Source organism: Cervus canadensis, chromosome 22, assembly GCF_019320065.1.
Source record: "Cervus canadensis isolate Bull #8, Minnesota chromosome 22, ASM1932006v1, whole genome shotgun sequence".
NCBI lineage: Eukaryota > Metazoa > Chordata > Mammalia > Artiodactyla > Cervidae > Cervus > Cervus canadensis.
The window spans coordinates 46,516,892-46,542,745 of NC_057407.1; the positions used below are offsets into that span (position 1 = coordinate 46,516,892).

The 25,854-nt window shown below is 43.5% G+C and overlaps 1 protein-coding gene and 1 long non-coding RNA gene across 5 annotated transcripts in view; one reads left to right on the forward strand and one right to left on the reverse strand.

Annotated features, from left to right (window-relative positions):
- LOC122424505 overlaps window positions 1-25,854 on the forward strand; it is a 94,246-nt gene that overhangs the window by 24,425 nt on the left and 43,967 nt on the right. The window lies entirely within an intron of this gene.
- The window catches only part of LOC122424498 (myelin associated oligodendrocyte basic protein), a 43,631-nt gene continuing 24,159 nt past the window's right edge, over window positions 6,383-25,854 (reverse strand). For 2 of the 4 annotated variants that reach the window (XR_006264449.1, XR_006264450.1), the window contains 3 exons: window positions 18,996-19,213; window positions 9,418-9,489; window positions 6,383-9,313 (listed from right to left, as the gene is read on the reverse strand). Coding sequence is in view for 2 of the 4 variants with exons in the window: in XM_043442363.1 (XP_043298298.1) it covers window positions 19,174-19,213 (40 nt within the window). In the remaining 2 variants the exon portion in view is untranslated. Of the gene's footprint in view, window positions 9,314-9,417; window positions 9,490-16,742; window positions 19,214-25,854 lie in introns of those variants that run through there. The other 2 variants (XM_043442363.1, XM_043442365.1) reach the window with 1 other exon arrangement.

Here is a 25,854-nt window from a genome sequence, read left to right on the forward strand (position 1 = left end):
CGTGAAGAGAAGTTGCATGTACTACTTGTGGTCCATGAGAGCCTTCCTTTACATTCTTCCGTATACTTTCCTCCTTCCCTTGACTGGAAAGGACATGGCAAAGTCCTGCTCTGATTATGGCAGAGCATCTGTCATCCTAGGTCTTATGTGAGGGAGAGGTATTCAGCCAATCCACACGCCTTCCCAGGGTTGTCCCCTGAGCCAAGGCCCAAATTTTGATTGTCTTTGATCCATTAATCAGTGTTTGTTAATTCAGCCTGGTGTAGCCTAAATAATACAGGCAGTTGACATAAAGCACAATAAACCTGCATTTTCTTTTCAGAAAGCCTTTTAACAAATGGGAAATAGACAGATATTCATGCAGCAAACAGCAATTCAGGGCATGCCTGGCTTTAAATTAGTTCATCCTCTTTTTTGACATTGGAGTAGGTCCCAGCTGGAGGAAGAGGTTAGTTAATCCTCTGAAGGGTTAAGCCCACAACACTTGGGCAGTGTGTCCATTGAGCCTCAGGAACCTTCGTGGCCAAGAGGTGTCCAGTTGAAGGACATCACCAGTTCAAATCATAGAACCATAACTGGAGACTGAGGAGCCCATGTTGTCTGTGAGTCATTGATTTGAAACCCAGAAGAGGAGCTGTGGCCAGTGTCTGGAGTTGGTCAAATGGCAAAATCAGGAGCCCTGGGGAATGGCAGGTCCGTGTGGAAGTCACCAAAACCAGGATCCCAGCTGCAGGGTCCATATCCCAGCTTCACTCCTGACTAGTTATGGAATCTTGAACAACTTGTTCATGTTTCTGGGCTGATAGATTTCTTCTCTTACAAAACCTGGATAATAAAGGTGTGTAATTCAGAGCACCATGAGAATTAAATATACCTAAAGGGCTTAGTTCAGTGTCTGGCACATGATAAACATTCAGTAAATGGTGACTGTTTTTTATTCTCATGAATGAGAAGGATGAGCAAGCACACCTTGGGAGCGTCAGGATCAGTGCACACCAGGAGCCTGGCCAGCAAGAGCTGAGCACCAGGCTTTGCCCAGTGTAGATATTCCCCTCTGATGCTGGGATGTGGCTCTCAGTCTTGGCCCATCTGGATCTGAAGTGTGGAGGAGTAGCCAAGTCATCCCACTGCCGTACAACATCCATGATTCACCTCTAGCGGCCACCAGTGGCCGGGCAGCATGTAGGAGCTTGCTGGCCACTCACATGGGGGAGAGAGGGCAGCAATAGCAGGAATCACCCATCCTGAGGGAAGACACCCCTAAGGCCTCCCAGCCATGCAGGGGGACACCGGGCACTGTCAGTTATTGAGGTTTACCAGGAAAAGAGGGTTTGCACAGGCACCAGAATCTCAGGTCCTCTAAGTATCAGCTGTGTGACTTTGGGGTGAGTCTCTGAACTTTACTTCTTCCTCATCTAAAATACTGTCTTAAATTGCTACATTATGGATAAATAAGATAACATGGTATCTTATGAAATAACCAATAAGATATAGCTCAGTAAATCTTTAACACATATCAGTGGAAGGAGGGAAATCATGTTTATATGGTCTGTTCTGATGGGTGAGTGGCTGGGTCGGGCATGTTAACAATTCAGTTTATTCCATAAACCACACTTGGAAGCATGGTTGGTTGTGATTAAACGCTTAATAATGTTTGGTGTGTGGTGAGCTGGTCCTTGTGCTATAAGGGACCGCAAAGACTCTGTGAACGACTAGTGGGCGCACCACCCTGCTCAAGGGGCTGCTCCCTGGGTTCCTGTCTCCCACATCCTCTGCATTAGCAGTGCTGCTAATGTGAATAGCAGAAGCTGTGGGTGATTGCATTTGCACTCCTTTTATTACTGGGCTTGCAGTATTTCCACCGTATATTGAATCCTCTTCTGGGACTTCACCACAGGCAGAGTTCCTAGGTACAATGAACTTTTTCCAGGCTTTTCGAGGAAGTCCTGACTCCATGGAACTAGCCTTATCACCTGCTTGCCCTCAACATGCCTCTTAAACCCCATCCAAGCTGAATCACTCAGAGCCCACTTTCCTGCCTCCATCTGACCATACATTATGTTACTTCATCTAGGAGGGTCTGGTTCCTGGGAAGTGTTAGGGATGGGCAGGTGGGTCTCCGGGTCATTTGCTGGTGAGGCAGTTTATCTAACAGAAGAATTTCTACTTCTTTGACATTACAGTCTACTCCTTCATCAGCTATTTTCTGGACTTTTAAACATCCTCCTGTGTGTTTTTCCTGCCAGTCTGCTCCCCACTCATCTCTCTCCTCACAGCCTCCAGAACTGACATTGCTTACTAAACTGTTCTAATGATGGAAAGTGCTTTGAACAATGAGTCTGGGTGTGTCACTTCAGCACAGCTTCTCTGAGGAACTTGGGGCAGATCATGTACCCCTCAGGGATGCAGTTTTTCACCTGTAAATTAGGCATGTTGGGCTATATGAAGTCTAAAGTGGTACTTGCTCTATAGGGCTGAATGAAGGGAATGGTTTTACAACCATCACCGTCATATAGACTCGAATGACACCTGTGCATGAGGACATTTCTGACTCAAAAATGTCACTGGCTCTTGTGAGAAACTATGGGATCCATTTTGTGTAAAAATAATGTTAGTGAAGAATTAATTGAGGTGAAATGCCCACTGGGCTTCCTGACGATCCATGATATTAATGTACTTTACCATTAGATTTGAGTTTTTGTTGCTGTCTCGATAGATGTATTTGAAGTAGTGTAGTGTTGGTACTTTTCACTTTCATGCATTGGGGAAGGAAATGGCAACCCACTCCAGTGTTCTTGCCTGGAGAATCCCAGGGATGGGGGAGCCTGGTGGGCTGCCGTCTATGGGGTCACTCAGAGTCAGACACGACTGAAGCGACTTAGCAGTAGCAGGCCACTAGTTTATAACAGTACAGAGAAGAGACGGACTGCATGGTGAGAGAGGATCCGCATGGTGTGTTTGTATCTCGGGAGTGAGGCATGAAGGCCCGTGAATGATAGAATTCAGGTAGAGGAACAAAGCCAGACATCCCGGATTCTCAATATCGGGGGAAACCACTGCCCAGGACCTAGAGGGAAAGCTGGGTTGAGCCACGCAAAGTTCAGATGGTGATGGCAAGAACCAAGAAGAAGCAGGGCAGCATCAGAAAAAAAAAAAAAAAAACTGCAAGATAAAAATCCATTCTGTCAGAGCAAGGGAAATTGGAGAGTAAGGCGCAGATTTCAGAGAATTTGTATCAGGAAGGTTATTCTGACTATGACCTCAGCAGCGTGTGACTATAGAAATGGGATAACATATATTAATGCTCCCAAAACAAACTTCAAGTCCCAAGAAAATACCTCAAATATCCTGAGTGATCACAGTGGGGTTGACCCCCCGCCCCAGGCTTCCTCAGCAATTCCCATTAAATCTGCCTTCTCTTCAAGCTGACATTCCCATCTGCAAGGGCCCCTGTCTCTTCTGCTCTCTGAAGGTCTAGAGGTAGAGCCTTCTGGATTTTTTTTTTATTACATCTAGACCATAGGGGTTCAGCAGGGCCAGAGCCGTATCCCCCAGATTGCCACAAATCATGTTCAGAGATTTAAAGAGCCAAGACGGAAACAATGCTAATATGGTGACAACCTTCCTTTTCACCCTGTCTTCAGGAGTCTCATGTTTCTTTCAGAAATGTTAGGAACAACGGCAGTTTGCTTGGAGCAGTAGGCTGTCTCCATCACTGTGAACCCAGTTTGACCCACAGCCCCTGGTGTGAGTTCTCACAGGGACACCCGTGGGAGAGAAGAGGAGACTAAGGAAGGCGAAGCTGCCAGTCCCGTGTGATTGACACAGCCCTGCGTGATTGACACCGACCGTGGACAGTGCTCAGAGGCTCACAAACACCCATCCTGGGACTTACATTTGAACAGAGCCCAGAGCCCTCCTCACTCAGTTTCCGCCCATTACTCCCTGATGCCGCCAGCTGAGCAGCCCCTCCGTGTGCTGACTTCTTGCTCCAAGCAGCCCCCCTCACACCCCCACAGCACCTCCTCTGGGAGAGGGTTTGACCTCCTCCTTGCATGGTTGACACCCTGCTCTCTGTTGATGATAAACCTGTTGCTAGTTGGTTTCCCTCCGATTCTGTGTAAACCACAGTATGTGTCTAAGATACCGATTTTGCAAAGAACCAGATGTTCTCAGAAGCACCAATTCATGTCTGAGCGACCTTTTTCTCATTTGTTTTATCGTACACTTAGTTCTTATAGAATCAGTTGGCACTGTATTGACCTGCTTTTCCACTTGATTTTTGTGCTCTTGGCTGTGGTTAGTGCAGACATTCCTCTTCACCTGTTTATGACCAAGCTAATCCCTTGTCATTCTACTTCCTGTTCCTTCGCTTATCTTCTATACTCCCTTGATTTTAAAACCTCCTTAGAAGGAGCAGCCCACTTAAAATTCACGTTTTTATGGCACATCTTCCCTTTATTTTTCTCCTATTACTTTAAAAACCAGCATTGATACACTTAACCAGCATGCTTTCTTTCTATTTGATATTGCCGACTCAAGAGTTTTCTATTCTTCAGGGTCCACTTAACATTTTCTGCCATCTCTGAGATTTTCTCCTCTTCTAGTGAGGCATGGTGAGGGTTACTGCAGGAAGAGAAGCTGGTTCTGCTCTGCCAGCTGAGGCACACAGTCACACGGTGGTGAAAAATAATGTAGAAACAGGATGCAGAGCCCCTGTCTGTGCGAAGCGAATCATTGTTGGATAAATGGTCACGTGTGTGTGTGTGTGTGTGTGAGTGTGAGCACGTTCACACGTGCTCAGTCGTGTTGACTCTTTGTGACCCTATGGACTATAGCCCGCCAGGCTCCTCTGTCCATGGGATTCTCCAGGCAAGAATACAGGAGTGGGTTGCCATACCCTCCTCCAGGGGGTCTTCCTGACGCAGGGATTGAACTCGCATCTCCTGTAACTCCTGCATTGGTAGGTGGTCTCTTTACCACTGTGCTGCCTGGGAAGCCCAAATGGCCACAAGCAGCATGATATGTATAACATGCACAGCGCATGTGTGTTGACTACTTGATTAAAAATCCAGCAGTTTTCAGGGGGTGCCTCTATCCACTATGCAACCACGATGGGCAGTACTTAGGAAAGACTGTAATTTATTGCTGGAAAGATAAGAGAAACTAGTCTTTAAAAGTCACCCCTGGCATCATGAAAAAATCCCGATTGCCTCCAATTTGCTTGTATCCTTTTCTGTCAAATAAACCACACTTCACAGAGATCTTGAATATTGTTATTGTCCCATGACTATGTCCTGCTACGAGTTCATCTCCTTATGGAAAAAGACAGTTTCTTGCATTTTCAAACTGTTGCTTGTGTGTAGGCCTCATGTAATTTTTTTAATCGATATGTAGCCTTTTCAGTCTGGAGAAGGGCATGGCAACCCACTCTAGTATTCTTGCCTGGAGAATTCCATGGACAGAGAAGCCTGGCGGGCTGCAGTCCATAGGGTTGCAGAGAGTTGTCCACAACTGAGCGACTACACACACACACAGCCTTTTCAGTAAACAATTTCAAAGACTGGCTATATTTTTTTCAGGCAGTTCTGTTTTATCTTCTCTTTTGAGCCATTATGGATTTTTGACTTTGATACCTTAATGCAAGCTTGCTTTCTCTTTTCTAAATTTAAACTTTTTGTTTTCAGTTGGGGTATAGCCGATTAACAATACTGCGATAGTTTCAGGTGAACAATGAAGGGACTCAGCCATACATACATATGCATCCATTCTCCTCCCAACTCCTCTCCTATCCAGGCGCCACAAAACATTGAGCAGAGTTCCATGTGCTGTACAGTGGGTCTTTGTTGGTTATCCATTTTGAAAACAGAAGTGTGTACATGTCCATCCCAAACTCCCTAACTATCCCTTCCCCCCGTCCTTCCTCCTGCCCCTCCCAAACTTCGAGAATAAGTTCATTGTCTAAGTCTGTGAGTCTCTTTCTGCTTTGTAAGTTCATCTGTGTCATTGCTTTTTAGATTTCACTTACGAGGGCTGTCATATGCTATTTCTCCTTCTCTGACTCACTTCACTCAGTATGACAGCCTCCAGGTCCATCCATGTTGCTACAGATGCAACCTTGCTTTCGTTCAACATCTAGAGTTTACAAACTAATCCTGAATTTTTCCCCTGCCCAGAAATATGGAGTCAACTATTGCCCAAGGGCATCTGTCCCTCTCATTGGAGAATAGTTTTAGAAACCACAAGCACTACTTCTACAAATAAGCTTGTCCTACTTTCTGACTGGAGTTTGACAGATGGCAGCAAAAATATCCAATGGCATAAATCACTGCAGGGACGGAACAGATAAAGCCTCCTTTAAAAACATGTCCATGGATTCTTATTGAAATTTCCAATTCATCTCAAGTTTCATAAATTTCTTCTTGGTTTACTCTAATGGAAGAGTTTATTATTCCATTGTTTTTCAATTTTTGAACAACTGGTTTTTCTTGTTCATCAGCATTAATTTTTTTTAAAGTAATACATTATCATACCAAACCATAAGTCTAAATATCAACATTGCCTCCCCAAACTCAGAAGGCTCTATGTCTTTTCTTCTGTCTCCACCATCAGCTCGGCCATCCTGAAACTGGCTTCACGGTGAGCAGGTCCCATCGATTCTTTGGTCAGCATCACCTTAGCACCAATATCTGGAAGGAGAGGAAACCCTAGCCTCTATCCAGGGGAACTCCAAAGAAACTAAGAGTTCAGAACACTCAGGGTGACACATAGATGCTTAATAAAAGATAATAATAAAATGTAGAATATAGACAAAGTTTAAAAAAAAAAATCCTCTGCCAGTTTTCTCTGTTTGAGCTCCCAGTTGGAATTTATTTTCCCTTTTATTTTTTCTTTCACTAATGCCTTTGTATATTTATGGGGCAATATTTTTAGTAAAAAATCGTTTTACACAGGCCCACAGGTATATACAGTGTCCTATACCGACTCACAAGGATCAACTTCATGCACCTCTTCCCAATTCTGCACTCAGATACCACATTTGTAGCTTGCAGTCAGCCATAATGGAAGTATTTACACCATGGAAATTGGCAAACACTATCAACCAGGACTTTCCACCCAGAGAATCACAATTTAAGCATGTATCAAGACAATTCCAGGTACACACCTCAGTTTACCCAAAACGAGTCAAAATGTCAAAACAAAATCAGTTGACATACAGAACTATCAGAATAATATGCCAAACGTTACAGTTGAGAACTCCCACTCAAGAAATTTACTGAGAGTAGCTTTTGGAGCTTCATGTGATTTTTGTAATGTTCACTGCATAGGGCTCCCCAGAACCAATCATTAAAAGACAAAAAATACAGTCGGATTATGGTACAGTTTAGTTATAATTCTGTTTAGTTATCCATCAGTTTCAAGTAATTTCCAGATATTTTTGATCCACCCCCAGCGGCCTTTATTTCCACAACAGACAACATAGAGAATCCAGTCATTTCTAATTATTAACATTTCCATGCTGATATACAATTTCTTACATGAATTAATACACACCATGCTCTCTCCTCAATGTCACATTCTGTAGTAACCATGTTGTATCTCCTGGATGATATGGAGGGTAGAACCCAGCAAACTTAGAGCATGGGGTCTGGCTTTGCCAAGATATAAAACGAGCTAAAAGAATATGAAGTTTCCTCATTGGGTCTGAGTGGGGCTGGCCCACTCATCTGTTCTTTCTGGTAGTCTGTCATGGCACCCCAGGTGTTATTCCCAGGAATATAATGACCTTGGATATCCCATCGTTGGAAACTGTTCATACTAGAGGTTCTCATTTGGTTGTTCATTTAGCACCTGAATGTAGGCAGGAAGCATGTCTATCTGCAAGCTCTGTGTCGTTCGATTCCCTGCCTTTTATTAACATCACCACTCTCACAGAGAAGTGACCTCCCTACGTGAGGAAGCCAGGGCACCCTGTCCTTCCAGCTGCCTTGGGACAGTTCTTGGCCGACTTCCACTCCCCAGGAGGATGGCGTTCTGAGCTACAGCCCATCTGAGTCTCGCATGCTTCCTCCCGGCTCCTGACACTCCCTCTCACCCAGCCCCTACCTCAAGCAGGACTTCCCCTGGCATGGCTCCCCAGCTTCTCACGTGCCCCTCAAGCCTGGCTCCACCTGGCTGTGCCCACTCAGGGACACAGACCCATGGCCTTGTTGGTACAGGCATTTGTGCTTGGCCGTCCCAGCCCCCAGCACCATGCAGGCCCACGTACCCTCACGCTCCTGTGCTCTGAGCGTCTCTCCACCTAATACTGCCCATTTTACATCCCTCCACGTTCTACCACATTCCATTATCTTCTACTGTGCCTTCCTGCCTGTTACCAAGGGAAGCTTGGGAGGGAGGAGTATATTCTAACCCTTCCCCTTTTCCCCTGTCAGAAACCACAGTTCAACTCAGATTTTTAAAAATTGACTCCAAACAAGTATCTTTGTTTTCTAAGACTTTGAAGCTTGGAGAGACCCCAGGTTGGTCATTTGTCTCCCTTACCTCCCCAGCACATTTGTGTCTGGCTAGTACTATTGACCACTTCTATACAGCCTTTAATTTCTGTTATTTCTTCAAGTCAGGAATTATTTGAGATCTTCTTTTTGATTTCCAAGAGGACAGATATTTCTTGGATTGCCTTTTATTCTGTTGTCTCTCTCTCTCTTTTTTTAAAAATTCTGTTGCACTCTAGAGAGTGAGAGATCTTACCATTTCTGCACATTGGACAATTATAGCTTTGTGGGTGGTTAAAATCTATACATAGGGCATCACTGCATTTACATCTATTTTTTATATTCCTCATTTTGTCTTCCAAATTTATCTACCTGGTGTGAGTATACCTGATTCATTTAACTGCTGTTCAGGATTTATTTATTGGATATTACATTATTGATTCTCCCATCAATGGACATTTTGATTAATTTCTTTCTAACTCTTTTTTCCCCCCAGTGGCAAACAATGCTTCACTGAACAGATGTACTTGTATCTCCTTTTTCTATGAATGCAAATTTTCTCAGGATTGGTGCCTAATATCATAATTACTTGCTCATAGGCTATACAGTATCTTATTTTGCTGGTACCCCCAGATTGCACCCCAGAAATGTAATAATTTATAAGTTCTCAATGGTGGCTTGAATTTTCCCCACATCCTGGCCAACAATTGATAATTTTTATTTTTTGCCTTTATCATGGTTGTACAACAAGATCTTGTGGTTTTATTACACATCCCTGAAGAAAGATACATATCTTCAGATTGAAAGAAACTTGAGTCCTGAGCAAAATAGATAAAAATAAATCCATACTTAGTGACATTATAGTGAAGACAAAGAGAAAAATCTTTAAAAGTAACCAAAGAAAAAAATACAGTTTACTTACAACGGAAGGACAGCATATTTCTCATTGGCAATTATAGAGGTCAACAGACCACAGGACAGTATTTTCAAAATGCTGTTGAGGGAAGGGAAAAAAAAAAAAAAAAACCTGTCAGATTAAAACTCTAAAGTATTTTCCCAGTATTGTGTCTGCACATCTCAATTGACCTCCCCACCTTCTTCAGAAATAGATACTATTCCTTGACTGAAAGGATGGGTAGGTGTCTAAAGCTGGGCAAATTCTAGAACCTCATGCCTCTGGCCACATGATCGGTCCTTTCCTTTGTTCAATGTCCTTTGGCTCTACCCTAGGATTGTAAATACCACTTGGCAAGACAAAGTGCTCTGGTTAGCCATGTGTTTCCTGTTCCGAAAACCTGCCCCACCTCAGGGAACTTTGTTCACTTTGCTCAGCCCTAGGCATGCATGAGTCTAGGTCCAGAGCAGGGAACCAACATATCCTTTTCTCAGCCCAGTATGGTTCCAGGCCTTGTTCTGTATCAAAAACCAGACTGGCTAGACTCTGATCATAGCAGTCAAGTTCCTGGAGTTCTAGATGACTGAAAAGTGGTAAGCTGACCTCTATCAACTAGCCTCTGAAAGTAGCCCCTCCAAAAATTTATTTCCATCTTAGTGTGCTAAATCTTTTAGATTCAAAAAGTTCACCTTCCTCAGTCTGCACAGTAGCCCTGTGAGAAAGTGAAGGTAAGGTAGGCATCATCCTTTCCCTTTCACAAATAAAGAAACCCCGACACGATGGGTTGAATGACTTGGCCCAAGTCATACAGCTGATGAGAAACAAAACATGTCTGAGTCAGTTTTTGTTATAAACGCCCTTTCCAGAATCCAGGTTTTTTGTCCATTTTCCTGAAACTTTCTTTGAGCCTGTACTTTCAACGCCCGCAATTGAAAAACTTACTAATTTACTATATTTGCTCTTATGTGAAGGTATTAAAATTTTGCAAAGTAAAGATGTAGACAGCAAGATAAGAAATATCAAGAAACTGAATATATGTTTAGAAATCAGATAATTTTTTTAAAAAATCAAGATGTATATTATACTGAGGGGTTAACATATTCAAATGAAATCTTACTTTATATTCATTGTGGATAAAGCCTAAACAGAAATATTCATAGGTATATTGCTCAGGGCAGAGGAAAAATGGTTTGAAAAATCAAAGAATTTTAGTTCATAGATTCTTATTTTCTGAAAGCTGTAGCTTAAGTAAAATCAGGTACCTTGATCATGAGAGTTACTCCATGGAACAGTGGCAAGGATCCACATGTGGGGTCTGACATCATATTATCTCCTTCTAGATACTCTGACTAATGGAGACAGAGGACCCTACAACAGAGGAAGGCTCTGCCCATTTCTTTTGCTCTGAACTGATAACATGAGTTCATATTTGGTCTTTCCCTGGCATAGGGTCTCTGGCTAGAGCCCCTCAAGTAAAATGCCTTATTCCTCACTAGGGCCAGGGCATGGAAAATAATCACCTATTTGTCAAAGTCACAGCTGTAATCCCTGAGTAAATGAGCTGGAGGATGAGGGGAGATGATAGTGTTCCCTGCTATTCTCTGAAAGAGTTGTGTGACCTTGAGCATCTCAGGTTGTCCTCTGGGCCCTCTGCCTGCCGGTTGGCATTTTCATTTCTGAATCTTTACTTACATACTACTCAATAAGCCTCTAAATAATTTTTTGAATATATTTTCATTATTTACTCAGTCAGCAAATATTGACCTTGTTGGCCAGTGACTCTGGGGATGAGCAGAATTATCCATGAACTTGAAGACAGACCCTTTTGTTTTGATCTCTTAGGTATAAATATAAAAGTGCTTACTGCTCCAGGGTCATATGTGAAAGGAGGGCTCCTAAAAATTGTGAGTGGAGAGCAAAAGTCAGGTAGTCCTCTAAAAATTTTTAATGAGGGCTTAGATTTTGAGGCAAAATGAGTTCTCCATTTAGGAAGGGAAAACACACACACAAACACACACACATCCCTGATTTGCCCCCCATGTAAACAATGTCCTGGTTTAAACCATTTCATTGGCATAATGAATTCCCTGTATGAGAAAGTCACTGTATAAAACTGTTCTAAATCAGTTATATCCCAGTAGGGGTTAGAAGTGTTCAAAAAACAGAGCTGCTTCAAGAAGCAGCTTTAGGAAACTTTGTTGGATGATATATGTACACTAAAGCTTTTCCGTTTTCACAGCAACATGAGTTTCACAAGTCAAGAGAGAGAGGAAATCGGAGTGACATGCCAACCAAACCTCCTTCTGTTTGGGCAAGAAGTACCACTGGGTTCACCCTTGCCAGGGAACCCTGTACCTCCCACCGCCTGATTTGAGCACAGGGATGACAGGGAGTCAGGGGTGGAAGGAAGGGAGCCAGCCTCCCCAGGGCACACGAAGCAGCAGAAGGAAAGAGGCCACAAAAAGGAAAGAATCTGTCTCTGCCTCCCTGTCTGTCTGTCACACACATGCACACACACACACACCAGTTTGGTGCTAAATGCTCCCAGCTCTTCCTCTGGACTCCAGAGATTCTCTTACTAGGACTTCAAGAGCTCACTGAAGGGAAATGTACACCAGAAGAAAAGGGAAGTTGTCATCTGAGGAGCCGGATTCAAGTATTTGGAGGACTTTTGGAGACTTGAGAAGACGCAGGTAGCAGCAAATTAAAACTGTGGGTGAAAGCAAGTTAAGGAGGCAAACTCAGCAGTGACACAACCATCGTGACTCAAGAGAGCCTGACGTGATGGCACCTTGGCAAGGCCAGTTAGGGAAGTGAAGAAAATAGGACTGGAGAGACCTGGAGCCAGAATACACCGGGGTGTGGGTCAGCACCCCTCTTGGCCTCACTCTTGGTCACCTGAGGGTGGGGACCCGCACAAAGCAATGTGGTGCTGGTTTGGACAGAATCTCCATGAACAGCTGAGAACAGCATCTGGAGAAGGTAGTGAAGACATTGTGAAACCCAAAGCAATAAAAATGTGGAAAAATTGTTAGTAGCTCTGCTAGAAATCTAAGCATCAAGATCTTCTGTGAATTTAAACTGTAGGAAAACAGATGAGGGAGGGAAAGAGATGAAAGGAAGACAGGAGCTGGAAGGAGAGGAAGCTGTTGGAGGGGGTAGGGTGATCCCCTTCTGCCCCTTGCTGTTCATACCCTCCCAGCCCTGGCCATGGGGACTGGTGAGCAAATCAGGTAAGAGTTCATGTCTCAGGAAGAAGCTGTGACTTAGAAAAATAATGGTGTTGAAGTTCTCAATAAATATGCTCTGCAGCTAAAACTTAGTCATGAAAGATCAGAGGAGAAAAATCATAGGGAAGGAAATGAACAGGATCATTTTAAAAATAAAGATTTGGTTGGCAGATTACCATTGTAAAAAAAAATGAAGTCAGGAAAGTAGATGATACCAAAATCCACATTAACAAGAGGGAAGAAGACAGACACTATTTACATTCCAAGCCAAATAATGAAGCGTCAGCGAGGCATCAGCTGAAAGAAAAAGGGTTGGAAAATGATTTTCTTTTTCGTTGCTTGCAGGCAAAGTTCTGGTTGAAAATAAATGTAAAATCTTGCAGCTGGCAGTAGAGGTCCTTAATGATCTCCATCAGCAGAAAACTAAGATTCTGTTAAAGGGTCTGACTCACAAAGCTTATAAGCCAGAAGAGAAAGAACAGAAGCTGTCAGCTGCAGAAGGGGATGTTCACAGAGAATTCAAGAAACGGAAGATGAATTATAGTGAAGATAGATTATGTAAAAATCTGTTGGATCACCATGTGGTGAAAAAAAAAGCCCAAGAAACCAGACTTTTTCTTTTTGATGCATCAAGATTTCTTCCTGGAGAGAAGAGAGATGCTGCCTTGTGGAGACAAGAATTGCAGATAGCAAAGTCAAAGATGGATGTACTTCAGAGGCCTCAGAAATTAACCAAATCCAGGAAGATCACTAAGTAACTCCCATCAGTGAGACATCCTGGGAGCCAGGCTGGCTCCCTGAGCACACTCCCTGGCAGTACTGGGGCACTCGACCCCACTGTGACCTTCACTTGCTTCCTGCTATGGAAGAGGCATGTTTACAAGTGAATTAGTTGTGAATGGGCTACCACCTGGGTAGAGGTACCTATCAGGTATCAGGAAAAGCTTTGCTTTTGATCTGTAAACCTGACTTGATGAAAAACTGCCAGAATGTCTACTGAATCCCACACTCTGAATGACAGACTACCCAGCCCTCCTTAATGGTGAATACAGTGGGGATTTGTCTACTTCATCGCTAATCAAACAGACTTGCTTGGTGGTCAACAAGAGGCTACGCATGGACCACCACCTGGGCCAAGGAGCTATTTTCAGGATCTGATAAAATATCCGCATCTAATATTGGCCCTGGTGTGGCCTCACTGACAAAGAATGGCCCCAAGAGCTCTTAACCTTCTCCAGAGAGGGCTGGCTTAGTTAATGCTGGTGCCAATAACTTCCCATCTTCACCAGGAATATCTGCCATTAACTCAACACATTAATGACTCACATTGCCATCAGCCACCTTCTCAAACATGGACCCACACATTCCCAGTCTTTCTTCCTAGTGAGCTTATATCTCTTTGCTATAGGAAATTTTAGAAACATAGACCCTCTTGCCATAAGAAAGTACCCTCTTTCTTGACCCTCCTTACTTGAGATTATCTTTCTCTCACTACAGAATACATGCAGCCTATGGGTTCTAGAAAGGAGCTTCTCCTGATATTACCACCTGCTCCCCCAGGTTGCCAGCCTCAGGTTATGTTGGGATGCTTCAAAATCCACTGTGAATATTATTTTGGTAATTAGGCTAACACTGTCTTAGAACTCGGGCTTCCCAGATGGCTCAGTGGTAAAGAGCCCACCTGTCAATGGAGGAGACACAGCAGATGTGGGTTTGATCCCTGGGTCGGGAAAAATCCCCTGGAGGAGGAAATGGCAACCCAGTCCAGTATTCTTGCCTGGAAAATTCCATGGACAAAGGAGCCTGATGGGCTACAGTCCACGGGGTCAAAAAGAGTCGGACAGGACTTAGAGACTGAGCGTATCTCAGAACTTAGTTTTATTGTTAAGAGATCTTTTTGAACCAAATGACTCAAATCTGATAGATATTTGATTTGCTATGAAGACCACCCCTTGAGCTGTCACCTTTCATTTTCTCCTCTCTCCTCAAACCTGTTTTATGTACTATTAATATAGTTTATACAGTTAATGTACCTTGTGCAACAGAAATGAATTTGAATATGATCCATGTTGAATATAAAACTTTTATATCAATTTGCTTAAAACAAAAATAATTATCAGAACTATTGGCTAATCTATGTTGGTTTGCTCGTCCAAATGTTGGATAAACCTTGATCAAAAGTCAAAACACTCAACTTGGTGGTAGGTGAATGTTGCCTTGGAGGAAGTAAGCAATCATTGAAATACCCTTACCCATCAACTGAACCTAAATCTATAATGTCATTGCCAAAGATTACACTCTTCAAGAAATCACTTAGAAAATTACTAACATAAGTATTCTATCAATATTTGAGAATTCCCTGCTGGCCCAGTGGTTAGGACTTGGCACTTTCACTTCCAGGGCATAGGTTCAATCCCTGGTCAGGGAACTCAGATCCTGTAAGCCACATGGCAAGGCCAAAAAAATTTTTTTCTTTCTGCTTTAGCCATGAAAATAGAGATTTTTGACTCTTTTGCCCTAGTGGGACCCTTTATCTATATAAAATTAGATATCAACATAGACCCTAAAAGCTGCTTTAGTTGACATGGAGGTGGCCTGGACCCCTGTTGGTTCTCTTCCCTCTTAGCTCATAAGGTGGCATCTCCAAGTACCCCAGGGTTTCACCAAGCTCAGTTTGGCAATTTCCAGTTTGTGACATAATAGCGATAAGGTCAAGGTCTTGATTCAATGGCCATGGAGGCCATAACCAACTTCTCCTACTTATAAAACTCTATGTGGCACAGGATAGATAGATAGTTGATACTCAACAAAAAAATTTTATCACTATCCTTACCCAGCATTCTTGCAAGTGTGTACCTGTGTTACAAATAAGAAGAATGAGTAGGCAAAATCTCTCCAAATTGCAAATAAAACACCCCACTCTTGGGCCAACAGCATCATCTTTGTCTGTTAAAAATACTTCATTTTATTTCAGTAGAGATAGTAAGTACCTGTTAGTGATGTTATTAATGGGGCTGACAGATGTGCTATGGAGTCAGGCAAGAAGCTCTCCTGGAAGAATAAGTTTTCACGTTTCTCTGGTGTCTGAACAGCAAACCAGATGGACACTCAGCAATTTACTGTCCCATAGCACAACCCCATCTCACTGTGAAGTGTCAGCATTTTTGCAGCTTCCCATAGTGAAAGCTTCCTTGTGATTCTGTATTCTTTGGGAAGATTAAACTCTGCCCTTTCTCTCCAACTCTTCCATCTTCCTCCTGAGACCACATGGGTCTCAGATTTAGATCTTAGATTCACATTTAAATGTGACATTATAGACAACAACTTAGTGTCACGATATTGCCTTGAACTAAAAATTAATTAATGAAATTCATCTAGAGAAAGGTTTAAGAAGATTTCAAAGACCTTAGATAAAGTGATATCTTTCTAATCCTCTCCACTCTCCTCATATCTCTGACCACTAACAGCACCAGCATCACCCCCATTTGTGAACAGGGCACTTCACCTCCTACTCCAGTAGAAAAGCAAAGCCACGGGCAGGAATTGCCTCAGGCTCCTGTCACTGACCCTGCAAACCCACCAGAACCTATGCTCTCCTTCCCTTTTTTCTGATGAGAAGGAACCCTTGCTCCACACCTGATGCCCTCACCTGTGCTCTGGCTTCCTCTCGCCAGCCTCCTCAGTTCCTGTTGTTCAGTCGCTGAGTCGTGTCTAACTCTTTGCAACCCCATGGATTGCAGCATAGGCTTCCCTGTCCTTCACTGTCTCCCAGAATTTGCTCAGTTCCTGACTCCACCAATTATCTCCTCCTCCTCCTTCTTACACCCACTCTGCTGCCTCCTTCCCAGCAGTATTCAACATGCCAGGTGTCAACTGGGTTCATGGAACACTCCTGCTATGGCCCCCTCCTCTGCCTCCCTTCCTGGTGGAGCTTAGTTGAGGGAGTTGAATCTCCCTTCCCCAATTTCTGTCCTTACCTCCCATGGACTCTCACAAAGGATGCCCTACAGGGTCACACCCTAGAAGGTTCCTTGCTGCTGAACACAATAGACACCCTTGACTTCTCTCTCTGAACTTTTGGAAAATTGTGCCTATTTTAAGAATAACAGACAAATGTCCATCCAGTCAACAAGCATTTATTGAGTTCTTACTAGTGTTGGGAGCTTAGAATGTGGCAGTAAACAAGTGTTGGCAATTGTGGAGTTTACATTAGGAGGAGATGGGGTCCCAAGCAATAAACAAGTAAATATCTGAACAAGATGGTTCGAGAAGGTGATCACTGCTAGAGTTATGCGATAGAGCGTAACTATGGAAACCACACTGACTTCCCAAGGAAGCCTCTCTGACATGGTATTTGAATTGAAGGCATTAGTGCTAAGATCTTGGGCCAAAACATCACAGGCAGAATGAACAGTAAGAATAGGGCCCTGAGGTTGGCACAAGCACTAACAGATATGACAACATACCATTTACACGTACAAAAGCAGAAACCAGAAAGAGGCAAGAAAGTAAGGTCTTGCTGGGTAGCGAAAGGGTGTCTGAGTCACAAGCAACGTGAACAACGAGGTCTGTACCCTTTGGGGTTGGGGCCTGGCTCTGCCTCCCCTCCTTGGGCCTCATGAGCAGAAGGGTTGGAGGAGTGGAGGACCGGGAGGAGGATCTGTTCCCTGTATCCTCTACCCTTCGACCCCAGATTTAGAAACCAATAGGCACAGTGGCAAAAACAAGTTGGGATAGCCTTCTGGAATGGACCCCACTGGAGCCTGAAGAGAGATGGAGGCCCTCAACTCTCTCCTTCCATCCCTCCTCTCTGAGCTGGGTAGGGAAAGTAGCCCACGGAGGGGTGCTCCCCCAAGGCCACTGCTGGGTTATACAGCGGAATCCTACATCAAGGTCAGCCCTGGAGGGAGTGTGGTCTTCTATCATGGTCAGCTTCAGCGGTCAGGGTCCTCCAGGGCCGTGGGATTGACAGAGAACTCAGAAGGGCTCTCCAGTATTTGGGCCTGGGAGCGAAGACAAGCCCAGAGATATTCTCCCAAAGCCAAGATTCTAAACACACACACACACACACACACCAATCCACAGGAGCACCAGGTGGTCTAAGGGTCCTCTGGTTTACCTGGGGCACTGCCCCCCACACGTGCATATGTATAAGGAGTATAGGAGGACCAGAGAGGGGTGAGGGAGTGAGTTCCTATGGCCCTGATCTAGAGCCCATCCTCAAGATCAAAGTCCTTTTCAAGAGCCTAGGGCTACAGATAGTGGGAGCAAATCAAAACCAAGAGATGAGAAGTCAACCCCAACCCTGCTCCATGATAACTGGCTTCAGCGCCCCACACACCATGGAATGGTTTCACACACAGGGAGGGAAGTCTTGGACTGCTCAGCTGCCCTAACTCACCCTTCCCCTGGCTTAATTCTCCTCTCCCCAAGGCCAAGTTCCTCTCCTAGTTTTCCTGATCCCTCTACAGTATATAAAGGGGTCCAGGCAGGGAGAGCGGGGGTGGGGGATAGGGGGCAGGGCTCAGCCCTCCCCCAGGAATCTGGGGCTCCATGGCCTGAGAACAGCAGCTCTCTGAGCACCCTTTCTGGCCCTGCGAAGGTGCCCTGGGGTCCACCTGCGTCCTGAGGTGGGGAGGGGGGAAAACAGCAGCGCTGCCTCCCAAGGGGCCAACTTAGCAGCCTTGTCTCTGAGCATTCGGGAGAGGGGAGGCAGGCAGGGTACTGAGCCCAGATTACTTGCCCAGGGTTACACATTTTACAGAGCAGATAGCGCTGGAGTTGAGACGGTCGAGAGGGGTTGGACTTAGATGGTTGCCTGAGAGTGTTTGCTGTCACCCAGGAGGGGGTCAGGAAGAGACACCCACAGATCCCTGTGTGAGGCTGGAGACAGGGGCCTGGGGCTGGGAGGGAGCGCCTTCCTCATGACTTTTCTCCAGCTTCTGACCCAGCACATTGGCTGTCTCTGACAGGCGCGTCTAGACAGCTCCTACCCTCCCAGGGAATCTCCTTGCATCTCCGGACCATTTGGCAGCCCCATGCCTTACTACAAAAGAACTTGAGTCTTCCACACTTGAAGCCAGCTGTGCCTCTGACTGTGAGCTAGTCCAGGGACCGGTTAAGGAGGTCAGACAAAGGAGGCGGTCGAGGATTAACAGTCAGCCTAGGCAACAAGATGCCAGGCACGGAGGGTCTTGAGTTTGGAGGACAACACGTGGGCTGGCAGTGGGGCCGTCCTGCTCCAGAGATCCTGGAGGCCTGTGTCCACCCTTCAGCGGACAGGACTGTGGCTGAGACCAAAGGAGCTGTGGGGCCTGGGGGGTGCTGCGGGGACCCGCCGCCTGGAGCCTAACGCACACAGGTGTCTCCTCTCACCTCCAGGCAGGCTGCCCGGCGGCACCCGCCCCCGGGACTGTGGGCATCGGCCGTGGCCACATCAGCAGGTGGCGGCCCCTGCGTCATATTCAAAGCCGGGGGACCTGTCCCAGGGTACGTGCGTCGAGAAGCAGAGAGTCCAGGAGCTGAGGCTGACCGTTCACTTGAAACTCCTCCATCACTTCTTCCGAGGGGTCGGCTTGCTCCTCTTTTTCAATCTGGTTAACAAAAAGAAACAGACAAACCCTCAGCATCGGGGCTCAGTACTAGAACTGTAGATTTATAGACTACCTTTGAGGTGATCACTTCTGGTAAACTCAGCCTTAAAAATCTCTCCTTAATTTCTCACTTCTGGAAGTATCTGGCCAAAATAATACGATAATATTTTTTATTTTATAATAATATTTTATATTTTGGGCCTGAGCCTGGGAAAGATATTCTTTAAAAGCTCTTCTGTCTTTATGGACAGTGATGATTGTTTCGCTGTTAATCATTGCAAATATTTTGAAATACAGAAAAACACAAAATCAAAATACCACCACTCCTAGAAAAAGCTAGTTTTACTGCCTATAGACATGCACACATGAACATACACATAGATACACATAGGGGTGTGTATGCACATTATAAAATTGTGACCATATTGATGTGTTCCTATTTTGATGCAGAATAGACTTTTCAAGAAGGAGATAACACCGTTATTTCCTTATAAATATGTGATCCCAAAATATTATTGCTTGAAAGTTTACTCTCCAACTGAGGGATTAAATTATTTAGACTGCAGAAACCTATGTGGCTACCTTCAAAATGAGGTCATGTCAAATAGTTTCAGAATATCATCAAAGTTCTTAATTTAAAAAATAAATAAGAAAAAAAATACCAAGACAAGTGCGTCAGGAATATGCATTTTTCCACCAGAGACTAACCTTATGAGGATCACAGCTTTTCCTATAGCTTGGGGACTTTGAAAAATTCAAAATAAAATTCAAAATAAAGTGTTAACAGCAGCATTCTCCCAAACCCCAAATTATATGGCAAGTGCTAGGGCCCTTCAGAAAGGATTCAGGACACCAGGAAAAACAATGAAGAAATACTTTGTTGAAACTTGCCTAGTGAATTGTAGCCTGAAAGGTTAGAACACATCTCTTGAAATTTAGGAAGAAAATCTGTTTTCTGGATCTTTTCCATGCCTTCCAGACATGGGCCAGCCTGTTCACATTAGAACGTCCTATAGATCCTGCTGAATATAAAACCCTGGATGCTGACACTAGTGTGGAAGCTCACATAGCCTGGGTACCACCTCTGCAGTTACCGCTGCACATAGACCACTTAGCATCTTAGATACTCTGAGCACCTGGTTATCTCACGGGCACTCCCCTGGCAACGGCAGCCACATTGATGCCACTGGGATGCCCAAACTGTGCAGCAGCCCCTGAGTTCCTTCTCAACCAAGGGAAGCAACCAGCTTGGGGAGGATCTGCTAGTAGTTAGGATTTGAGTGACACAGTGTATCTGTTACATAAAAGTTCTAATGAATTAAGCATTTTACCGTGATCACAAATGAGGTAGATAATAGCCACATGTCACAGACGGGAAAAACACAGCTTTAAGAGAATACGTGACTTGGACAGGCAGGGGTGCTCAGCCTCAAATCTGATGCTGAGGTCTGACCTTTCCACCGGGCCGGACTGACTGCTAGGTGTATTGATAGGTCTGTTCAGTCAAGCCCTGAGTCAGGCCCTGGGGTCGTCCCCAGAACTTCCCTGGTGGACCAGTGGCTAAGACTCTGTGTTCCTAATGCAGGGGGCCTGGGTTCAATCCCTGGTCAGGGAACTAGATCCCACATGCCACAGCTAAAGATCCACGTGTCACGATTAAGACCCGGTACAGCCAAACAAATAAATAAATATTTAAAACAAAAAGAAAAAAAAAAAAAGAGTCCCTGCTCCCGCGACTCCTGCACCCTCCAGCAAGGGAGATGGACCCTGGGGTGTCAAATGTACCAGCTGAGCTCACACTGGAGTTGGCCTCAGCTCAGTGAGAAGGCTTTGTCTAAGGGCCATTCCCAGGCTCCTTCCCACTGACATCAGTGATGACTCTGCAGACACGGGCGTCCTCTGGCTACATGACATACTCTGCATATCATCCCCATTGGCCCCATTTGGCCATCGGCCAAACCAAAATAGGAAAATAACCGGCCACTATTAAGCTGTACAACATGTCCTGATCATCATCTTGTAGCCCAGCTCTGAAGGGTGAAAATTGTAAAGACCTTCCTCATGGCAGAGCAGAAGAAACAAACAGCTCAGGGCCCTGTAGGGTTGGGGAAAGAAGAGGCGTGAGTTTTGGCTTACACATAGTCAGCCCTCACAGGACCGTTCTTCAGGGTCTTAGCTCTCCTTAAGAAGAGCTGGCCCTAAATGTAGATTAGAATTAAGTCCATCATGTAAACGCAACCTGAGAGCTTCACCTCTCATAAGCATCAAGGTGATGTCTGTACCTGGTGATCCTGGGGAATTGCCCAAGTTAAGAATTCTAGTGGTAATTGGAAACTCTTTGATTCTATAAATGCAAAGCATATTCATGCCCATTCTCTAGTTTGATGATAGAAGATGTCAGTCAATGAGCTATGAGGAAAGATAAGCCACATCCTGAAATAAGAATTTGAAGTAAAAACAGGTATGAACCTATAACTCAACCCAAGTCCAATATCTGGTTGGGCCCAGGCCTTTGGGATCTAATCCCTTTTAATTATTCAGAAAGACCATTTGGCAAGGACCTAATCTTATTAAAATATTTTTCTAAAAATAAAATGATCTAGGTGAAATAGCAGTTTAAACCACATACAGAAACTAGGCATAGAGAGCAAAAAGAAAAAAATGAAACTGTCTCTTTTTACAGATAACATGACTATCAATGTAGAAAATTCCAGAGTCTGCCCTCCCCCCCCCAAAAAAAACTAGAATAAGTGAGTTTGGCAAGATCACAGGATACATGATCAGTATACAAAAATCAATTATATGTTTATACATTGGCAATGAAAAATTGAAATTGAAAAAGAACTATTTTAATAGTACCTAAAAGCATGAAATGCCTAAATGTAAAGCAAACAATATGTGTAAGATCTGTATACTGCAAACTACAAAACAAAAAAGAGCTAAATGAATGGGGAGATATACCATGTATGGTTCTCCCCAAGTAGACTTACAAACTTAACACCATCCCATTCAGTTTTACCAGGATGTATTGTGGAAATTCACACACTAACACTAAAATTCCTATGGAAAAGTGGAAGAATGAGAATAGCCAAAAACAATTTCAAAAATGAAAAAGAGTGTTGGAGAGTTTGCACTAAGCTGATGTTAACACTTACTATAAGGCTATAGTTAATGAAGCTGGTTAAAGAAAAGATACATAAATTAATGAAACAGAATAGAAAGTCCAGAAATAAATTCACAAATGACCAACTGATTTTTGACAGAATTGCAAAAGTTAAGAGTTAAAAGATTCAGTGGAGAATCTTTTCAACAAATGATGCTGGAACAATTGAATATCTGTATGTAAAAAAACTTGAACCTCAATCCATATCTCACACCATTTACAAAAAATTAACCCTATATGGATAGTAACATAAAAGTTAAATTTTTAAATTTTGAAAAGAAAATATAAGAGAAAATCTTTGTGACCTTTGGTTAGGCAAAGAACTCTTACACACAATACAAAAAGCACACATACAATACAAAAAAAATATGATCTATAAAAATAAAAAATTAATAAGTTGGATTTAGCCAAGGTTTAAAACTTTGGTCCTTCACAAAGACACTGTTAAGAAAATGATAAAGTAAACCACAGACAAGGAGGAAATATTTGCAAAACATATATTTAACAAAGAGCTTGTATCCAGATATATATTTTTATATATCTGACATATATAAAATAATTATATTATTTTACAATAATATATTATATAATAATACACTATAAGATACAATAATAAGAAAATAATTTGCTTTTTAAGTGAGCAAAGGATCGAGCACACACTTCACCAATAAATGTCTTTGGTGGATGATATGTAAGTTCATTTAAAAAAGCATCATTAATCAATAGGAAAAGCAAAATTAAAACTACAGTGAGGTACCACAACTCTCATATTAGAATGGATAAAATTTTAAAGGGCTTCCCTGGTGGCTCAGTAGTAAAGAATCCGCCCACCAATGCAGGAGACACAGGTTTGATCCCTGGGTCAGGAAGATCCCCTGGAGAAGGGAATGGCTACCCACTCCAGTTTTCTTGCCTAGGAAATCCCATGGATGGAGGAGCCTGCTGGGCTACAGTCCCTGGGGTCACAAAAAAGTCGGACACGACTTAGGGACTTAACAACAATAAAATGAACCCTTATGTTCACTGCAGCATTATTTATGAATAGCCAAGATATGGAAACAATGTCCATCAGTGGATAAGTAAATAAACTGTAGAGCATATATATATATGTACACACACACACACATACATACATGCATATAGTCAGCCAAAAAGCAAAAATTTCATTCTGATTTTTCCGTAACATCTTGCATATATATGTATATGCAATGGGCTATTATTCACCCATAAAAAGGTATGGAATCCTTCCATTTGTAGCAACATGGGAGGACCTGGAGGGCATTATGCTAAGAAACATAAGTCAGAGAAAGATAAGCATCGTAGGATCTCGTCTACACATGGTATCTAAAAAAGCAAACAACCAAATGAAAAACAAGCTCACAGACAGAATAGAGGCAGAGAGCAGGGAGGAGAAGTTAAACTGTGTTGACTTTTTTTTAGTTTAAATAAACTGGAGAACTTAAAATAATTTAAATAAACAATTAAATAATGAACACTTAAAACATTTTAAAATCAAACTACCAGGATTAAAAAAAAAAAAAAAAAGGAGTCTGATGGAGAGAGAAGGAAAAGCCAGAGGCGCCTGGTGAAGTTTAAGAACAGTTGCTGTGAGAACCTTCAACAACGCAAGCCGGGAGAAAAGCAGACTGTTGAGTTGGATGAGTCCACTGGTGATTTCAGAAATGGCTCTCGTTTCCATCATCGGACAATAAACGTCAAGAGAACAGGTGATTCAGACGCAGCCCCATCCAGCAGAGCTCAGCAAGCCCTCAGCACAGCCTCACAGCCTGTGTCTCTGGTGTTCCTAACCTACCCTAACCTTCCCAAACCTCTGATTCTTTCCTCCGCAGAGTATGACTTGCCTTCATCTTAGCCCATTAATGGGTCTCTCTCTGCTCTCCAAAGCCAAGGCTTTTCCTGCTCCATCAGAGGCCCATCCCTCCACACACACTATGAAGGAGCCTTACTCTAGCCACGATCCCTATATCTTCTCCTCTGTTTCTAGGTTCAGTCTCACTTCTGCGTCCCTTCACATCAACTCTAAATGTACTTTAAGTTATGGTTAAAAAAAAAAAAAAATTCCAGAAAGTAAAATTGGCAAACCTGTGTGTGTGGTGAGAGGCTGGAATTCAGGGTGGGGCTTGGGTTTCCAGTGGGAGTGACTAGGGGGGCTGTGGTGTTATTTGCTGAGATCGTTGATAAGAGGAAGAGTGAGAATTACTAAAGACCCAAAAGGCCTTTGTCAAAATTGTATAACCTCTAAAGGTCAGATCTCAAGAATGGCACCATTTCTAAAAGTAAGTCAATTTCAGGAAAACTTTTTGTGACCTTCTCTTCACGTGGAATTTAGTAGCTCTGCTTCAGAGGGAATTTTTTCCCATTAACCTTCCTCCTACCACTTTGCTTTAGGACAATCAGTGTCAATAGAGTATTGTACGCATACTGCATAGTACGGTGAAGTGGTCGCCCTACTGCATTGCTTAGGACCTTTGGGGACCTGAGAAGGGAGAATGAGTACCATGGGGAGGGTTCAGATGTGTCTGGGATGTCACTGGACATTATGATGAAGCCTGTCAGGTCCCCTGGTCCCAGGGAAGGGGCAACAACTGAAGAGGCAGTAGCCTATAGAGGTGTCTTCTCTGATACCCACCGAGAACAGCTAACTGGGGGAGTCAAAATACACCACCACTAAAATATTTAAGTAAGTAAAACCAGCAAGGCTAAATCCAGACACATCTGTGTCTCGGAGGAGATTGGCTTTCCTTGTCTTCCCCCTCCTTCTGATGTCCTGGTTCAATTCCCAGCCACCCAACAGCCATCACATAACACACTGGGGATGGTGGGCTTGAAGCCACCACCATGGATGACTTTCCTCCACTCTCCACATTTCCTAACCACGTCCATATATCAAAACTTACCTGTCATAGGACCTTAGTACTCAGCCCCCTTCAGAAGGCATAAATTAACAACCAGATTACCTGGTATACAACTTCCTATTACACTTTTAGTGACTTACCAGTCACTTACCAATCTGTTATTTCTCTTCACAAATTAACCTTACCTCACCTACGCTGGGGATGGGGTGGTTACTTGTTGAAAATGCAGCTCCCCAGATCTCACCAGTGACCCAAGGAATTAGATTGTTTGTGAGCATTTTAACATTCTCCAGTTGATTCTTCTATGTACTAAATCTGAAAACATCGTGAGACATGCACACACTATTATATGCTATGTAGTCTCTGAGCATCAGAGCATATATGAGAATCTCAAATACAGTTAACACCCACTGTTAACTTATAAAACAGGTTCATTGTCAAATACTAAAAGGATTAAAGAATTGGCTTGCCACGCGTGTGGGCAGAGAGTATATGGGAAATCTCTAACCTTCTGTTCAGTTTTACTGTGAACCTAAAACTGATCTGAAAAAGCCATCTATTTAAAAAAAAAAAAGGGCTGACCTGCCTAAGATGGAGCTGAT